The 16,340-nt window shown below is 45.9% G+C and overlaps 1 protein-coding gene across 1 annotated transcript; it reads right to left on the bottom strand.

Moving 5' to 3' along the window:
- Positions 1 to 4,783: 4,783 nt before the first annotated feature.
- LOC120394985 (putative olfactory receptor 52P1) lies at positions 4,784 to 15,810 on the bottom strand. Its single transcript, XM_039519163.1, has 2 exons — positions 15,757 to 15,810; positions 4,784 to 6,820 (listed from the first exon to the last, which is right to left on the bottom strand). The coding sequence occupies exon 2, from the start codon at positions 6,774 to 6,776 to the stop codon at positions 5,838 to 5,840; it is 939 nt and encodes a 312-aa protein (XP_039375097.1). The 5' UTR covers positions 6,777 to 6,820; positions 15,757 to 15,810; the 3' UTR covers positions 4,784 to 5,837.
- Positions 15,811 to 16,340: the final 530 nt, after the last annotated feature.

Raw genomic sequence — 16,340 nt, 5'->3', positions numbered from 1 at the left:
CCTGCATCCACTGACTTGAATCTGACGTGAATCTGATGTAGGGGGGAGGGAGAAAGATCCTGCCACCTAGAGCCTGAGGGCACCTGGCTATGGCATGAGCAGGTACCGTATGTGGGGTATCACCACTGCACAGCCAGGGCCAGGGCAGGAGGCCTGGGATGTGTGAGGAACAGACTGTGAACTTTTCTTATGTCCCAGAGATGCTGTTTGTGATATTCCCATGTCCACAGAGCAGCTCCCTTGTTTCCTTGAACCTTTCCCATTTTTTCCTTATTTTTCTTACAGTTGCTGTTTAATAAATAATATTTGGTTTGAATTTAATGTAGTGATCAGTGGGTCAGGGAAGTGTCCGGTGTGAAGATAGTACCACAGTGTGGGGACACCCTAGCCCCTGTCCTAAGTGACCATGGTGAGACTGGGGGTTCAGCCTCCCAGGAACCCTGGGTCCAGCTGTGTCACCATTATGAGGACTCTGCCACAAAGGACAGTGAAGGGGAGTCCGTTAGCTCAGGTAGGCCTCTGGGTAAAGGGAGTGGGAGCGAGGACTCAGACACTTTTGCTAGACAATTCCTCTGGGGTAAAGCAGAAACCAGGAAAGTTCCCCACAATAGTTCCCCACTTACACTGGGGATCTGGGACTAACAGATGGGTTGGTTTTAAGTTACATGTAAAGAGACTTGTAACTTGTGAAATCTTCACATAAATGATAAAAGCTGAAATGTGTAACTTTGGGGAGCATAGTTTCTCCGTAAGGTGAATGTAACATCACCACACGAGATGGCTTCCCAGAGACTGGTGCCATATAAAACCTTTTTCCGGTACTATTTTATTATGGGGTTAGCGCAGTAAACCTGACATTGTTTATTTGGCCTCTTGAACATATTTAATAACAAATGACAGCTTGGTCAAGTAATTGACTACACAATTGATCAATACATTTATACATCTAATATAAATCATTCCTTCCTGTCAGATTCAGTAGTTAGACACCAGGAAGGCACCCACAGAAATAATTCTCCTGAGCAAAAATGTTGATGATATTTATGAGCCTTCAGCATTAAATAAATTAATGGAAAAGTTTAGTTTTGTGTTTCTCATTGTGCTTCAATTAAAGATCCTGGAAAAAGGTAAATTCTGTTTCAAAACTGCTACAATCCAAAGACACAGCCCTATACAAGGCAGCAGTACTAGTTCCAAAAGCCACTGAACTTGTAGCTACATTTCAAATTGAGTTCAAAGAAGCCAAACATTCAGCAAGTAAATTATCAGGAAAATGGGGCAGACAAATCAAGTCTGAAGAGAAGTGCTTGAGAAGGGCAAAAAGGCAGGGGAGCAGCTAGTTTTGCGGCAGACCAGGGAGGAGAGAAGACCGTGAGACTGGCAGCTCCAGGGGAGATGAGCTTAGGAAAGGCAGAATCTCACCCTGAACATCTGCCTAAAGGTCCTTTCCTGAGGGAAGGGTGGGCCTGCTGCAGGGACAGACTGAGGGGGAAGCCTTCATCTCTCATCTGAATGCTGGATTTGATTGATTCCCTTTATTTGCTGTTTGGATTACCCCAGCAGGGGAGAGCCCTTGGACTGAGCTGGCTCTCAGAGGCTGGGCCAAACCCCAGGAGGAAACAGTTTCTGCCGGAGAGGAAAGGAGAGTGACCTCGCTTCATGCAGCCACCAGAAGTTGCCTTTGGTTAGCAGACACCTGTCACGCTGCCTTACCCCAGACGGAGACTTTCACAGGGATGTCTGCAGGAAATGGCCGAGAATAGGTCACCTTATATAGGTGGTGCATATAATAGGCCAGGGGAGGCTGATCTTCCACTGCGGTCCAGCTGCCAACCCACCACCTTAGAGAGAGTATATGGCTGGGCCGTAGTGTCCCGGCCTGCGCTCCATTCTCAATGCCCCTCCTGCTTTCCCCCCTGTGGCCCAACCAGCACTTAACCTGTTCCTGTCCCTGCTCCACCCCTCACCAAGTGTTTCCCCTCCTCCACCACCTCCCATGATGCCTTTGGTCACCACAGCATTTCCTGAGTCCTGACTCCCTCCTCTTCTCCACCCCACCCACCTTGGCCCCTCACACCCACAGCTTGCTGAGTCCCTCCTCTCCTCCACCCCTCTACCCTGTGGTCCCCACCCACCTGTCACTCACTAAGTCCTTCCTCTCCTCCACCCACCCTCCCACTGCTCAGTGAGTCCTGCCTCTCCTCCATTCCCCTCCCCTGAGGCCACTACTGCCTGCTGCTCACCAGTGTAATACTGTCAAGTCTGAATCCCCACTCTGCCACTTTGAGTACAGAAGGTGGGGGGCCACAAGGAATTTAAAAATTAATACTTGCCACTCCAGGCTTCTATTAAACTTCCAAGGTCCCAGCTTCTCTCTGACCTTGGCTTGGTAAATGCTGCCACCACCCAAATGCAAAAGAACCCTTTGGACCTTGGGAATTCCTCCCTGTGGGGTACCCTCAAGCCCTTTCACCCCCCTCCAGGGAAGAGCTGAGAAAGAAAACAAAGGAAATTAGCTGTTGCTACCATCTAATCAAACAACATGCACAAACCTCTTAGGACACAAAAAAATCCAATCCTGTTCTTAAAAAAGGTAAATTTTATTTAAAAAAAAAAACAAAAAAAGGAAGCAAATGCATCTGGAACTTAGGCTTTTGCTAGATTTTAAAAGAGCAATTCCAAAAATTAAGCACCCAAACTAGCTTTCTTGGGGGTTCAGCTTTAAGGTTACAAGCAAACAAAAGCATCTCGAGTTAGCACAGAAGAGTCCATAAGCCTTAAAAAAAATAAACAGAAATAAACCTAAGCCTGTCTTCCTAAACATTCCTAATTTACTTATATATTTGGGTTATTAAAAGTAGTTCTAGATATGATCTGATGGTTTTCATATCTGGTTCAAACTTTACACAGCATTCCTGCTGCCCATCTCTCTTTTATATGTATGCTTGAGATTATGTTTTCCAATGTACGTTACTTTGCATTTCTCAACATTTTATTTCATCTGCCATTTTGCTGTCCAGTTACCTAGTTTTGTGGGATCCCTTTGTAGCTCTTTGCAGTCTACTTTGGACTTAACTATCTTGAGTAGTTTTGTATCATCTGAAAACTTTGCCAGCTCACTGTTTATCCCTTTCTCCAGATCATTTAGGAATATGTTGAGCAGTAGTGGTCCCAGTATACCATCTGGTCCTGGTGGCTTATCACTGTTTAATTTATCCATTGTTTCAAAAACCTCTTCTAAAGACACCTCAGTATTGGACAGTTCTTCAGATCTGTCACCTAAAAGAATGGCTCAGGTTTGGGAATCTCCCTCACATCCTCTGCAGTGAAGACAAATGCAAAGAATTAATTTAGTTTCTCTGCAATAGCTTTATAAAGCTTATATTTACTGCACCTGAATGAGTACCGCTGTGCTCCACTACCATCTTCTTGGCAGCTAATGCCTGTCTGTGCATCATACAATGATTCCAGGTTGCTGAGGGAACCACTTCTTGTACCCTTGTGTGGCAGGGCAGGGGTAAAACCCCTTGACTGCCCTGCTAAAATGCTGGCTTAACCCTGCTTTCAGGCAGAGAGGCCCAGCTGCGGGCCCTAAGGAGGGCTGGCTCATTGCAATAGACTGAGCTAAGCGGCGACAGCTGGGCTGAAGGCTGGGCGGTCTATAAAAGCCCTGAACCAAACTCAGTCAGGAGGCTCCAGCGCTGTATCCTCACCACTGGAAGGGAGCCTCAAGGGCCAAGAGACCCTGGAACGGGTTGGAAAGGGGATAACAGTTGCAGGACAAAGGAGATTGCACAGGGGCACTGTAAAATAAAGCACAAGGGTGAATGCCAGAAGAAGAACACCCTGCTCCTCCTACAATCCAAGGTCTCCACAAAATAATGGGATATCAGCAAATCTAGGTCGTGCAGGGCTGAGTGTCGTAGGACTTAGTACTGAAAGTGATTCAATCACCTGGCAATCTCTGTTTCATGTGTTTTCACAAACTCCCACATGAAATCTTGACCCCTACTTTTGACGTCTTCATCCATTTGACCAGTTAATGTGTATTTTGAGGGTCTCCGCTGAAAATTTACTGCACAAAGTGATAAGTAATTTGACTTAAAAGTGATTTCGTAGTTTAACAGAGCAGTTTCATTCTCAAAAACACAAGCTCTAGTAAAATGGCTTTAATTCCTGCAGCAGCTTTCCTGTGTTATCCCTTTTCAGCTAAAATATTTGGTTTATCCTCTAGACTTTCTGAAAAACTGGAAGAAAATCAGGCTAATTTTGATCACTGTACATATGGTTCTTAGGTGTGCTAGTGCCAATTTAGGACTCAGGCTTATATTTCCATCTGCGATAGTATTTTTGGGTTATGCGTGCCTGTTTGATTTTTGATACTGTTGAAGAAAAACTCAGTTCTCGCTTTTTCTTTGGGTGCAGCAAAATCAAATACTTTATTATTTCTCCAGTAATTACAATAGAGGGAGGGAGTGCCCTAGGACACAGGGTCGCCCCAGTCCCAGACAGGTTTCCCAACAGGTAAACAATTACAGCAAGCATTTATACCTTTATTACAGACAATAACAAGCAATAATACAGACAATAATGAACAACAACTGCATTTTGTTTACACATAAGCCATCCTGCTATCTTATTTTTCTCACTTCTAGGAAACGCCAGTCTACATATTTAGTTATCAGTTGCAAGGTTGTAATAACTTCTCACACAGTTCTTTCCCTCTCGTCTCACACCATCCTCGCTTCTACAAGTCTCTCGTCATTAGGGTTACAGTGTGGCCTAACTCTTGCTAACTACTAGCTTGACTCTTGCTAACTGACTGACATGCATTAAGATCCCCTTCAAATCCTTGTTAATTCTTTCCCTACTTCCACAATACACATGCATTCTTAGTAAGGTGTAAACAAACGACAAAGACATTGCATATGTTGCTTATCCAGTGAGGTTTGTTAGTACAATGGAACAGAAAAGAGCAGTTAAAATGTTACTGGAATGCACACTTTAAGATTGCCTCCACCCCTATTGCAAGGCAAGGTCAAAAAACCAGTTGGGAGGGGCAAAGGGGAATTGGGAGGAAGGTATAAAACACTAAATGATTAAAGAAATGCCTGTCCCTGATCGTAGCACAACCTCACTCCTTACGTCTTCCATGGGGTGCAAAAGGGGTGGGACTGTGGGCATGCACTGCAGGTATATTTTGGCCTGTTAAGAATGAGGAGGTGGGAATAGGGCTTATGGGAACGGGACACAGGAAAGAGTCTGTAGGGTCAGAGCTAGGAAGGGGGAAATGGGGTAAACACTCTGCAGCATCAGAGCTGGGAATGGAAAACTGGGGAACAGACTCTGCTGGCGTGTAGAGCTATGGATATGCTTGCTTCAATCTAACCCCAATAAACATCATCTTTCACACTTAAGAAGTTTGTAATTGTAGTTTATTTCTTCGCCTTTGGCTATCTGAAAGTGTAGTTTCACTTCGTTGAACTGATCAAGAACCCTGTTCATACAGGAACTAATGGAACCCCACCTTCTGTCAGAAAAGTGCAGTATGTTCTGGTGGTCTGGAAGTTATGGAAAGGTCGACTGACAGGGTGTGTGGGGTAGGTGTTGACGGGTGATGCTGAAAGAGGAGGTGACAGACAGAGAGAGGGAACACAGCAACAGAGAGAGTTGTACTCGGTTATGGAGAGATAAGATGTTAGGTGTGAGGAACTTCTCAGACTGTGAACTCCCACAATGCCAAGTTCAGGCAAACTGGGACAGAGCACCCTTGATTAAGGAGGAGATATATTTTCCTCCTCTTGTCACACAGGTTTAAAGTCATTGGCTCCCAGCGATCACCTTCTGCAGGTGTATTTGCCTACTTTTTCACGAAGCTCTTTGGTTTTGACTCCATAAATTATAGGGTTGAGCATGGGGGGGATGAGGAAATAGAGGTTGGCCAAGATGATCTGAATGTGGGGAGCAATGCCCTGACCAAACCGGTGTGTCAGGTTGGAGAAGAGGAAGGGAGTGTAAGATGTCAGTATCACACAGATGTGAGCTGTGCAGGTGTTGAGGGCTTTCTGGTGGGCTTTCTTGGAGGAGATTCTGAGGACAGCCCTGATGATCAGAGCATATGACAGGGCAATAAGCGTCAGGTCCAACCCGATGACTACAAGTGCCATCACCAAGCCATACATCCTGTTGTCTGTGATGTCCCCACATGATATCTTTGCCACAGCTATGTGGTCACAGTATGTGTGGGGGATAATGTAGTTGGAACAGAATGGCAGCCTGCTCAGGAGCAGGGGTGTTGGTAGAATAAAGAGAACAGATCTTATCAAACCCACAAGCCCTAGCTTAGCTATTCGTGAATTGGTGAGGATGGTTGCATATCTCAGAGGGTTACATATGGCAATGTAGCGATCAAAGGCCATTGTCACGAGGACAGCTGAGTGCATAGCAGAAACCATGTGAAGGAAGAACATCTGGGTGAGGCAACCACTCACAGTAATGCCCCTCAAATTGAACCAAAATATACACAGTGCCTTTGGCACGACGGAGGTAGATGTGCTGATGTCTGTAAGCGCCAGCATGCAAAGCAGCAGGTACATCGGCTTGTGCAGGGTCTCCTCTTTGCCTACAACAAACAGAACCATAAAATTTCCCAACAGACTGATGATGTAGAATGTAGAGAATGGGATGGAAATCCAGACATGGGCAGCTTCCAGGCCAGGGATGCCTGTCAGGATGAATGTTGAAGGGTCAGAGGGGGTGAGGTTGAAAGCTGCCATGAGGTGGTCAATGCGTCGATCAGGCTCAGGAATGCTCAAGGTGTCTGTGAATGGAGAGAAGCACAGTGAGGTGGGTTACACGCTTTATAACAAATAGTACAGTTATATTTTAAAGTTATTAACACTATAGAAATAGGGGTGAGCAGTGAGGTGGCAACATTTGCAGATGGCACCAGACCATTTAGGTGATAATCAAGTCCAGAGAAGTCCTCAGCAGGAGCTAACCAAGCCAGCATGATGGCAGATAAACTTTGATGTCAATAACAGCAACGTGTATGTCCATTGGAGGGGAAAGCTTGTTCTCCTCAAACACCTCACAAGGCTCTAGTTTAACTGTATGAACTCAGGACAGGGACCTGGGCATCATGGCACACAGTTCTGTGAAACCCTGATCACAGTGCAGGCATGGGCAGAAACTAAGCAAAACCTTGGGATCCAGGATGAGTGGGGTGGGGAATCATTCAGTGCCATGAGATGTTTCATCCTACTCGAGACTTCTCTGTACACTACTGAGCACTCTTCTCAAACAGGACAGTGAAGAACTAGAGGAGTTCAGGGATGAGCAATGAGAATGATCCAGGGCCTGGGAAAACTATTATACATACTCAGGATGGGTTTGTTTCCTTAGAAAGGAGATGAATAAGAGGGATATGAGAAAAGTCTATGAACGACTGATAGACAGTACATGGAGAATGTGTTTTCCCTGTCTCATAACACAAGATCAAGAGGACATTCAATGACACTGAAATATGGTGAATTCAAAACAGATAAGAAAAGAATGCTTTCTTCGCTCAGTGCCTAATTAGACTGAGGATCTCATTACCACAAGATGTAGTTGAGGCCATGAGCTAAGTAAGGATGAAGAACTGTTTGGATATTTACATGGATAATGAGACTATCCAGTTACAAACGTTACAACTAAATAAATATTTTGGAAAGCCGATATGGCCATGTGTTCCTGTTGGTATCCAGGAAGTGGGTGGGCGATATGCCCATGTGTTTCAAGGCACAAGCCAATCTCTAGCTGTTATGCATTAGGGTGACACCCTCATGACAGGCAGGTCTTCACCCCATCCACCCATTGCTCGGTTTCTTACACCTTCTTCTGCAGCACCTGGGGCTGTCACTGTCAGAGAGAGGACACTGGACTAGATGGACTATAGATCTGATCCAAGATTCAATTCCTATGTTGGAAAGGAGCCCAGTTTCCCCATGGAAACAGACATTATCTTGCTGGGCTATGACTTTGTGCTCAACAGAATGTCTATGAAGGAGACAAGGGTCTTGGTATTTAGGGCTACAGGCCTGCACCTCTGTTGCTTCCCTGGTTTTTTTTGCTGAGACACTTTCTTGCAGGCACCCAGCTTCACCTGAGACATAAGTTACAGGTGTTAACTGACAAGGGTAAGCAGAGACACATGTCAGCAACTCAGCTGCTAACCCTTCTCATGCCTGAATTTTGATAAAGTTTACGGATGACATGAAAATTGGGGGTGGGGGGTCATAAATAATGAAGAAGATGGGTCACTGATTCAGAGCAATCTGGATTGCTTGGTAAACTAGTGCAAAGCAAACTATGTGTGTTGTAATGTATCTATGGTGTCCCTGAGTAAAGATGGGTGTTGATACATTGAAGATGGTTCAGAGAAGAGTCACAATAATTATTAAAAGATTAGAAAACCTGCTTTATAGTGACAGATTCAAAGATCTCCATCTATTTAGTTTAACAATGATGGTTAAGGGATGACTTGATAACAGTCTGTAAGTATCTATATGGGGAACAAATATTTTATAATAGGCTTTTCAGCCTAGCATACAGAGGCGTACCACAATCCAATAGCTGGAAGTTGAAGGTAGAGAAATTCTTACTGGAAATAAGGCATACTTGTTTTAATCAGTGAGAATAATTAACCATTGGAACAATTTATCAAGCGTTTTGGCAGAGTCTTCATCACTGAGAATTTTTAAATCAAGATTGGACGTTTCTCTAAACGATCTGCTTGAGGATTAATTTTGGGGAAATTTTCAGGCTTGTGTTATATAGACTAAATGATCACAATGTTCCCTTCTGACCTTGGAATCTACAAATATGTCCCCAGGAGTCAGCTCGAGGCATTTTGCCTGAAAGCTCATGCCTCAGCTTACCAAAGCATTTTTTCCGTTCATGAATGTGGTGAATTTAGCCTCATGGGCAGACATTCTCATGTAACTGTGGTGCCTTGAAAGTATTACACTAGGTGGGTATTTCACGAGGCTGAGGGATCCCGGAAGGCACTGCATGGATGAATGTTTTAGGTAAGAAAAAAAATGACTTGACCCCATATATAACCCTTGCCATTAATGGTTAATAGTGTTGACTAACAAATGGTCCCAGAGCATCCTGTGTTTAATGTCTGTTTTGCAGTGTTCACTGTTTCAGGCAGTTGCCAGTAGCTTTTGCACCTGGCAGCTGTATTTATCTCAGCCCTCACATGTCCCAGAGTTGCCCACTCTCATTATATAATGTGCAAACTTCTCAGCTTGCAAGTTGTTCCTGTGTAGCAGCCCCCAAAGCTGCATGCAGTGTGTGGGTGCACCAAGAGCAGCAGCACGGATGCTCTTGCATTTGCCTCTCTCTGTGTGAGATTTCTCACCCGTGAGACAGTCACTGATCTCCCCCCAGTCAAGGGAGCAGGTGTGACGGGAGGCACCTTACTCCCCGCAGAGGAAGAGCGGTGGGGAGCTTGGAGTTTCAGGGAGTCAGGGATGACTGGGGAGCATGGAGATGTCACTGGTAATTGGGGCAGCCTGGGATGGGGAACGAGAGTACAGACAGGGGGTCAGAGTATGAGGGGAGACTGAACCAACTGAGGAGCAAAGATGAGGCTTTTTACTAGTGGAAAGAAGCACTGAAGTTACATAATTAACATTCAACAACAACAACTGGAAACAAAACTGAGTAAAGGTTGTGACAACCAGGCTGCATTTCTGTAGTTTGCCAGGGGATAATGACCCTGAGACCCATCCAAACGGAAACAGAGTCTTGGATCAGTAATCACTAAAAAAAAAATTAATTTCAGAGGCGCTTCCAACCTGTCCATGTATGCCCTCCTGCCCCACAATCCTCAGTCCTGATAACCAGCCCTTGTAGACCCCCTGTCTATCCCCACAACCCTCAATTCTGCCTGCTTCTTTGTTTACACCAGGGGTAGGCACCCTATGGCATGAGTGCCGAAGGCGGCACACAAGCTGATTTTCAATGGCACTCACACTGCCCGGGTCCTGGCCACCAGTCCGGGGGGCTCTGCATTTTAATTTAATTTTAAATGATTCTTCTTAAATATTTTTAAAACCTTATTTACTTTACATACAACAATAGTTTAGTTATATATTATAGACTTATAGAAAGAGACCTTCTAAAAACATTAAAATCTACGACTGGCACGCGAAACCTTAAATTAGAGTGAATAAATGAAGACTCAGCACACCACTTCTGAAAAGTTGCCGACCCCTGGTTTACACCTTCCATAACCTCCAGCACTGCCTGCTTCTCTGTGTACACATCCCTGCCTGCCCCACAACCCCCAGCGCTGATTTCCTGTCCGTGTACATGCTGCTCCCTGCCCCGAAAACCCCCAGCGTTTATCCACTAGTCCGTGTACACTCCATGCCTGCCCCCAGAAGCCCCAGCACTGCCTGCTTATCGGTGTACACTGCCTGCCTTCTCCAAATCTTCCCCGTGCTGCCCACCTGTCCATGTACACCCCACTCCCTGCCTCCATAACCCCCAGTACTGGCTCTTTGGCCACGCAGGCCCCCCATCCAAAGAACTTCCAGCCCTGCCACACAACGATACCCCTCACCCAGGTGCCAGACCCTACAGCAACAGCTCACAGCAACACCTCCTCCGAAGAGGTTAAACTCAGTGTCTGCCTGCACCTGGGTAAAGGGGGAGATCAGCCTGAACTGCCTCTCCAGGGGCAAAGGGAACCCAGCAGCAGCTCAGCCTGTGCAGGGAAGGAGAGAGGGACAGAGCCAGTGGGAGGGAGCAGGGACATGGAGACTAAAAGGAGCCAGCGTGAATAACTCTCCCTCACAAGGACACAAAGCTTTAATGTACTGCAGCCCGTTAGAAACCCAGACACCCCTTCCTGAGGCTGCTTTACCATGTTGGCAATTGCTGATGTTACCACGAGGCTGTAGTGGGGCTGCTCACGGGAGGTGGGATGGTCCGGGTGGGGGATGGTGTCAGAGACAATTTGCTACATTATGATCCACATTCTGTTCCAGACTGTCACCTGGTTTCAGGACTCTGTGCCACTGTAATCTGGATACTGCATGTTCCTCCCCTCTCTCTCTCGCTCACACACACACACACACACACACACACACACACACACACACACACACACACACACACACACACACACACACACACACACACACACACACACACACACACACACACAGCTTTCCTGAACCTCCCCCAGTGAGATTTGCAACACCACCTGGTTTCCTCTGAGATAGAAACATGCTTCTCTTTTTACTGCCTTTTGGTGCTTCTTGTGCTCTTCAGAACCAGAGATGCAGAGGCTCAGAAAGAGCAGACCCCTGTCCCCTCCACCCACAAAAAATTGGTATTCTAATTGTTCTGAACCTCAAAGCCTGTGAGTGTGAGATGTCAGCAACTCTCCGGTCAGTTCTTTGGTCCAAATGAGCTCACTCGTCCATAGAGGCCACGGGACTAGTCCAATTGAAGTCCCTGGATGGCTCGTGGCTGATGTAAATCAGGCCATTTATCTAAATCCCTACATGTGGATTTAGGGTGAATGCCTGGCTGTGTTCAGAGTTTTGCCATTGATTTCAGTAGGACCAAGATTTCATCCTTAGTGTTTAAATTTCGGCTCCCAGCTGTGAAAATCATGAGTTCAGGTCCTGCTACAGAGGGGTGCTGAAAGAGTCTGAAGTTTTTGTGGCACTCTGAGACAGGGCATTAAAGATGAGGATTCCAAAACATGTGGACCTTCATTTTGCTCTCAGGGAGGCCAGTGTCAATCTGGAGTGACCCAGTGAAGGCAGAATGTGAGAGCAGAATCTGGCCAGTGTGTGGCCCATTCTTGTTGTGACCCCTCTGGTAACACAGATACCCACTGCAGAGGCTTTGGCTGCACTTCTAAACAGGACAGTGAACTTGTTGAATTGGAACACTTGAGTGAACCAGAGGAAAAAACCACACCATGCAAAAAAGGAAGCTACTGATACAGACAGAAGGACAGTAAGAGACAAGGAACTGATCTTAAAAACAAATATTTGTCTAAACTATTTGCAATACATCTGTAGTTCCAATTTTACCAGGTAAATGCCTTGGTGTTTCTGACAATACTAAACAGTTCAAGTCGCTGCACAAGTGAATTCTTGCCCAGATGGTTCTTGACTTAAACTCTGGAACCCTTCCTGAGCCCTTAGCAGAGACAGCGCTTCCACTAGGCGACCCTAGGCAGTCGCCTAGGGTGGCAGGATTTGGGGGGAGGCATTTTGCCGCCATGGGCGGATATTTGGCAGAGGGGGCTCCTTCCGCTCCTGGTCTTCGGCAGAAATTCGGCGGGGTGGGTCCTTCACTTGCTCCGGGACCTGCCGCCGAAGTGCCTCGAAGACGTGGAGCAGAAGGACCCCCAACAGCGAATGCTCAGAGGAGGAGCGCTGCCACCTAGGGCAGCAAAAACCCTGGTGCCGCTCCTGGCCCTCAGCACTAACTTTAATGCAGAAAGAGGCAACTCACCGAACTCCCGCTCAGCAGAGAGAGGAAATCTCCTTACGGTGACAGGAAGGCAGAGCCCTGAGAATCAGCGCATGAATCTCAGATGTCTGACACTCGCTGTGCTGGAGAGCGACCTTTATGATTCTCCTGTACAGTCCCTGCGGACTCTCTGGTTGGCCAGGAGTCCCAGACAATTTGCTCAGCTCGATGAGCAGTGCATGAGAGACTCCCCCGGGAGTGAAGACATGATTCACCGGTAACAGAGGGCCAGATTGTTAGGACAAACTGAGTCTTGCAAACTTGACAGAGTGGTCAGGCATTACTGAAACACCAGAGCGGAAAAGAAGAGCGAAAGTTTAGACGTATTCATTTATCTATCAGCATTTCCGTGCTGTTGCTCAAAGTTGTAGATTCTGAGTATCTTCTCTTCCTCTCCCAACTGACGAGCCCTGCGCTGAATCCCTGATAACGCTCCGTGCAATGAAAAGGCTCTCGCACATCCTTGTTTCAAACACAGAGTAATAGCGCCTCCCAGCTGATAGCCTTTCTCTGACCGAGGGCAGCACAGATTGCCCCTGCTCAGTCATAAACCTGCCATACTGCAATATCGTGCCATGGGTAGGAGCAGTTTCCTGAGCCCCCTTCAGTGATCAGCATGTGCCCTGAAACCTGTGCTCTGCTAGAGTCACTGCACAGGCTGTAATTAGCATAGGGAGGGTGGAGGGAGATGTTCAGAGACACAGATGTGAGTTAGGTGTCCAATGTGGATCTGCATTCAGTGGGATGCTGATGCCTACTGCCTTTGTGCCTTTGACAAGCTTTCGCTATGGTCTAGTGGATCATGCTCTGGGCTGGAACTCAGGAGATGCAGCAAATTCCTCACTGAACCGCAGACGCCCTGTGTGACCTCAGGTTCCCCTCTGGACCATATGAGGACCCAGGCTTTTTTGTCAATCTCAAGCAGAATTCCTGCCTATTTCAGGACTCTGCTTCATGGTGATCTGGATACTGCACATCCTGCCCCGCACACTGTGTGTTCCTGGATCTCCCCCAGTCAATGCAGGAACAAGGGCATGGAGTACTGCACCCCTATTCTCTCCCTCCCCTTCCCCACAGCTCCTGCTGATAACCACTATCCAGTCTCCTGGGAACTTTATTTAGTCTACAGCTTTGAGTGTCCATGTATAATTTTCATTGGCCTCCCACCATGCGTGCTCCCATTTTCAACTGTCCATATAATATGGCTGTGGAGAGTCACATATTATCTATACATATGAGGTGACCAGTCCAGGGAAGTTGCACCTCTATGATGAAGAATTCAATAATAGTCATACAGTACTGGTCCAGGACTTTGATGTTTGATATGCTGTCTGACCACTTGATGCTACAGATGAGATGCAGATATCACATGTGAAAACACTAGTTGCTTCAAGTGCCTGCTTCATAGCCATAGAAATTAGAGTTTACCACAACAGACACTAATCATGGGGTGAAGTCAATTGCCTCTCACATTTCACAGGTGGCCAAAAAGCCAACTACAGGCAGAGCTGGCTCTAGAAATGTGGTGCACGATTCCATTGTTGATCCTGGCGTCATTAGATAAAGTGCTGGCAAGATAGCAAAATTTGTCGACCCCATTGAGCACTGGGCATTCAACTGCAATTTCAGGGGAAGACTACATTTTTCCTGGAGCATGCTGGTAAAACACTTCAGTTTTATTGAGGCTGATAGACAGTCCAAATTGCTCTGCCAGTCTAGAAAAGCAGTCGAATAGAAGCTGTATGTGTTCAGTGCACAGCCATCAGTGAACAGGAACTCCCTAGCAAGCAAGTTGATTGCTTCAGTGTGAGCATGAAGATGCTGGAGGTTGAAGATGCTGCCATCAGTGTGGCATTGCATGCAAATACCCTGATCTCAGTCTTTAAAAGAATGGTGAAACACTGGAATGGGTTACCTAGGGAGGTGGTGGAATCTCCTTCCTTAGAGGTTTTTAAACCTCTATATACTACATACATTTGGGGCTTCTTCTGGGCTATTTTTAACACCATCTTTTGCCATTTTTTGTGTGAAACATCACTCAACCCTCAATCGGGATACATGTACCAAAATTGGGGTTATGAAAGTGAATTTGATTTTTATCTCCTAGTTTTGTTGCTCATGTGGATGAACTCCTGCTGGAGCATCTACGTTTTTTAAAAATTCCAATCTGCATTAGGTATCTTACAAAACTGTTAATTCGTTATCTGATGTATAGACCAATGTGTTAATAAAAAAACCCTTTGTTGGAGGGATTTCTCTTCACCCTCTTCCCTCGTTCTTGTCACATGCACAGAAAGCAGAAGACCAGAAGTCCAAACTGCAAACAATGTGATGTATATCGGCGTTAGTTTCCTAGCAAGCATATTCTGAAGCCCTTCACACCAGTTGGGCTTATCTCTATACGCCGAATGAGTCTCTTCTTCAGTATTCCTTTCCCAGCTCTGATGCCGCAGAGCCTTGCCTGTGTCCCTGTTCCCCATCCCCTATTCCCTGTTTCCGTTCTCTCCCCCCTTAGCAAACATGATTCCAATTTTCCCTTCCACTTTCTGTTTGATCCCAGTTTATATAGTAATATTCTTAGCTATACCTTAACCAATAATTGTATTGAAATTTAATTAACCAATCCTAACATATTGTAACTTCATTCTCTAACAAATTATATCCCATTCTCCTAATTAACTTACACCTAGAAAAATTAATTATACCGCAGACAGAAACAATTAGAGAACCAGACAGATTAACAAGAGAAAAGTGGGGGCCATAAAAAAGATAAAACAATACAGAAATGAGGGTTTCACAACCACAACCATTGGTAAGTGGTTTCTTGCCAGACAGGATGCTAACAAACTAAGTGAGTCTTAGAGACAGGAAAACTTCATAAGCTGCTTTCAGTTAAGCCTGCAGCTGCTGTGGGACGTGCTCCAGACCTGGGTCTGGGTTTGTAACAGGCAGGCGTGTCTGGCTCAGACAAGGAAAGGTTCTGGAGTCCCAGGCTGCTAGGGAAAATGGCTTAGAGGCACATTAGTTGGCAGTTCCAAGGGCTTTTCTGTGATCCAATGTGTCACAGCTGCCTCTATCGGCTGTTAGAGAGGCTTCACCCATCGACCTTTTTATAGCAGGGAATAGCATAGATTATACGGATTTAAACAACACGCTGCTCTACCTGTGTTGCAAGATTGTAAAAGGAGATGGAACTGAACTCACCGGGGATGCTGAATTGGGTCTCGTGAATTACCACATGGCCTCTCTTTTCAGTCAGTTGGATGTCATGCTGGGAGACCGTCTCGTAAGCCAAAGCAACAACTGTTCTCCTTACAGGGCCTTTATAGAATTGTTGCTCAATTACATTGATGACACCCTCGCCACAAAATTTCCACCGGCCTGTGTTACAAAGACACTCCTGGAACACATGAAGAAACAGAGCTGGATGGCACAAATCTAGGGTTTGTGAGGCAGGCAAAGCTGACAGCCCTCAGCATGACGATAGAGCTGTTGGGTCAGCTACACAGAGACTTGTTTTTTCAAGAAAAATTTTTGTTAAACAGTGTAGATGTGAAAAGTATAGTGATGCGCAGTAAAAATACCTTCTGTTTAATGGGCAGTGCAGACAAAGGCTTTGTATCAGCATTTTTTTTGTAAAGAAAGTACCAGTGGCCCCAGGTGTCCATGGAAAGTATGGAAATAAAAGTGTTTAGCATTCCCACGGGCAACAGGGTTAGTACCCAAGAGAACATGTTCTTGGGACAGTTACCCAAAATGCTTGTCCTAGGGTGTGGAAAATAACTCTA

The sequence above is a fragment of the Mauremys reevesii genome, linkage group 1 (genome assembly GCF_016161935.1).
Source record: "Mauremys reevesii isolate NIE-2019 linkage group 1, ASM1616193v1, whole genome shotgun sequence".
NCBI classification, from domain to species: Eukaryota; Metazoa; Chordata; order Testudines; family Geoemydidae; genus Mauremys; species Mauremys reevesii.
Note: the sequence above shows the minus strand (reverse complement) of the source record. Positions and strands in the feature narration are given on the sequence as shown.

Coding starts and splice junctions, on each gene's coding strand:
- LOC120394985 (XM_039519163.1), bottom strand. CDS start 6,776: ATGGCAGCTTTCAACCTCACCCCCTCTGACCCTTCAACATTCATCCTG.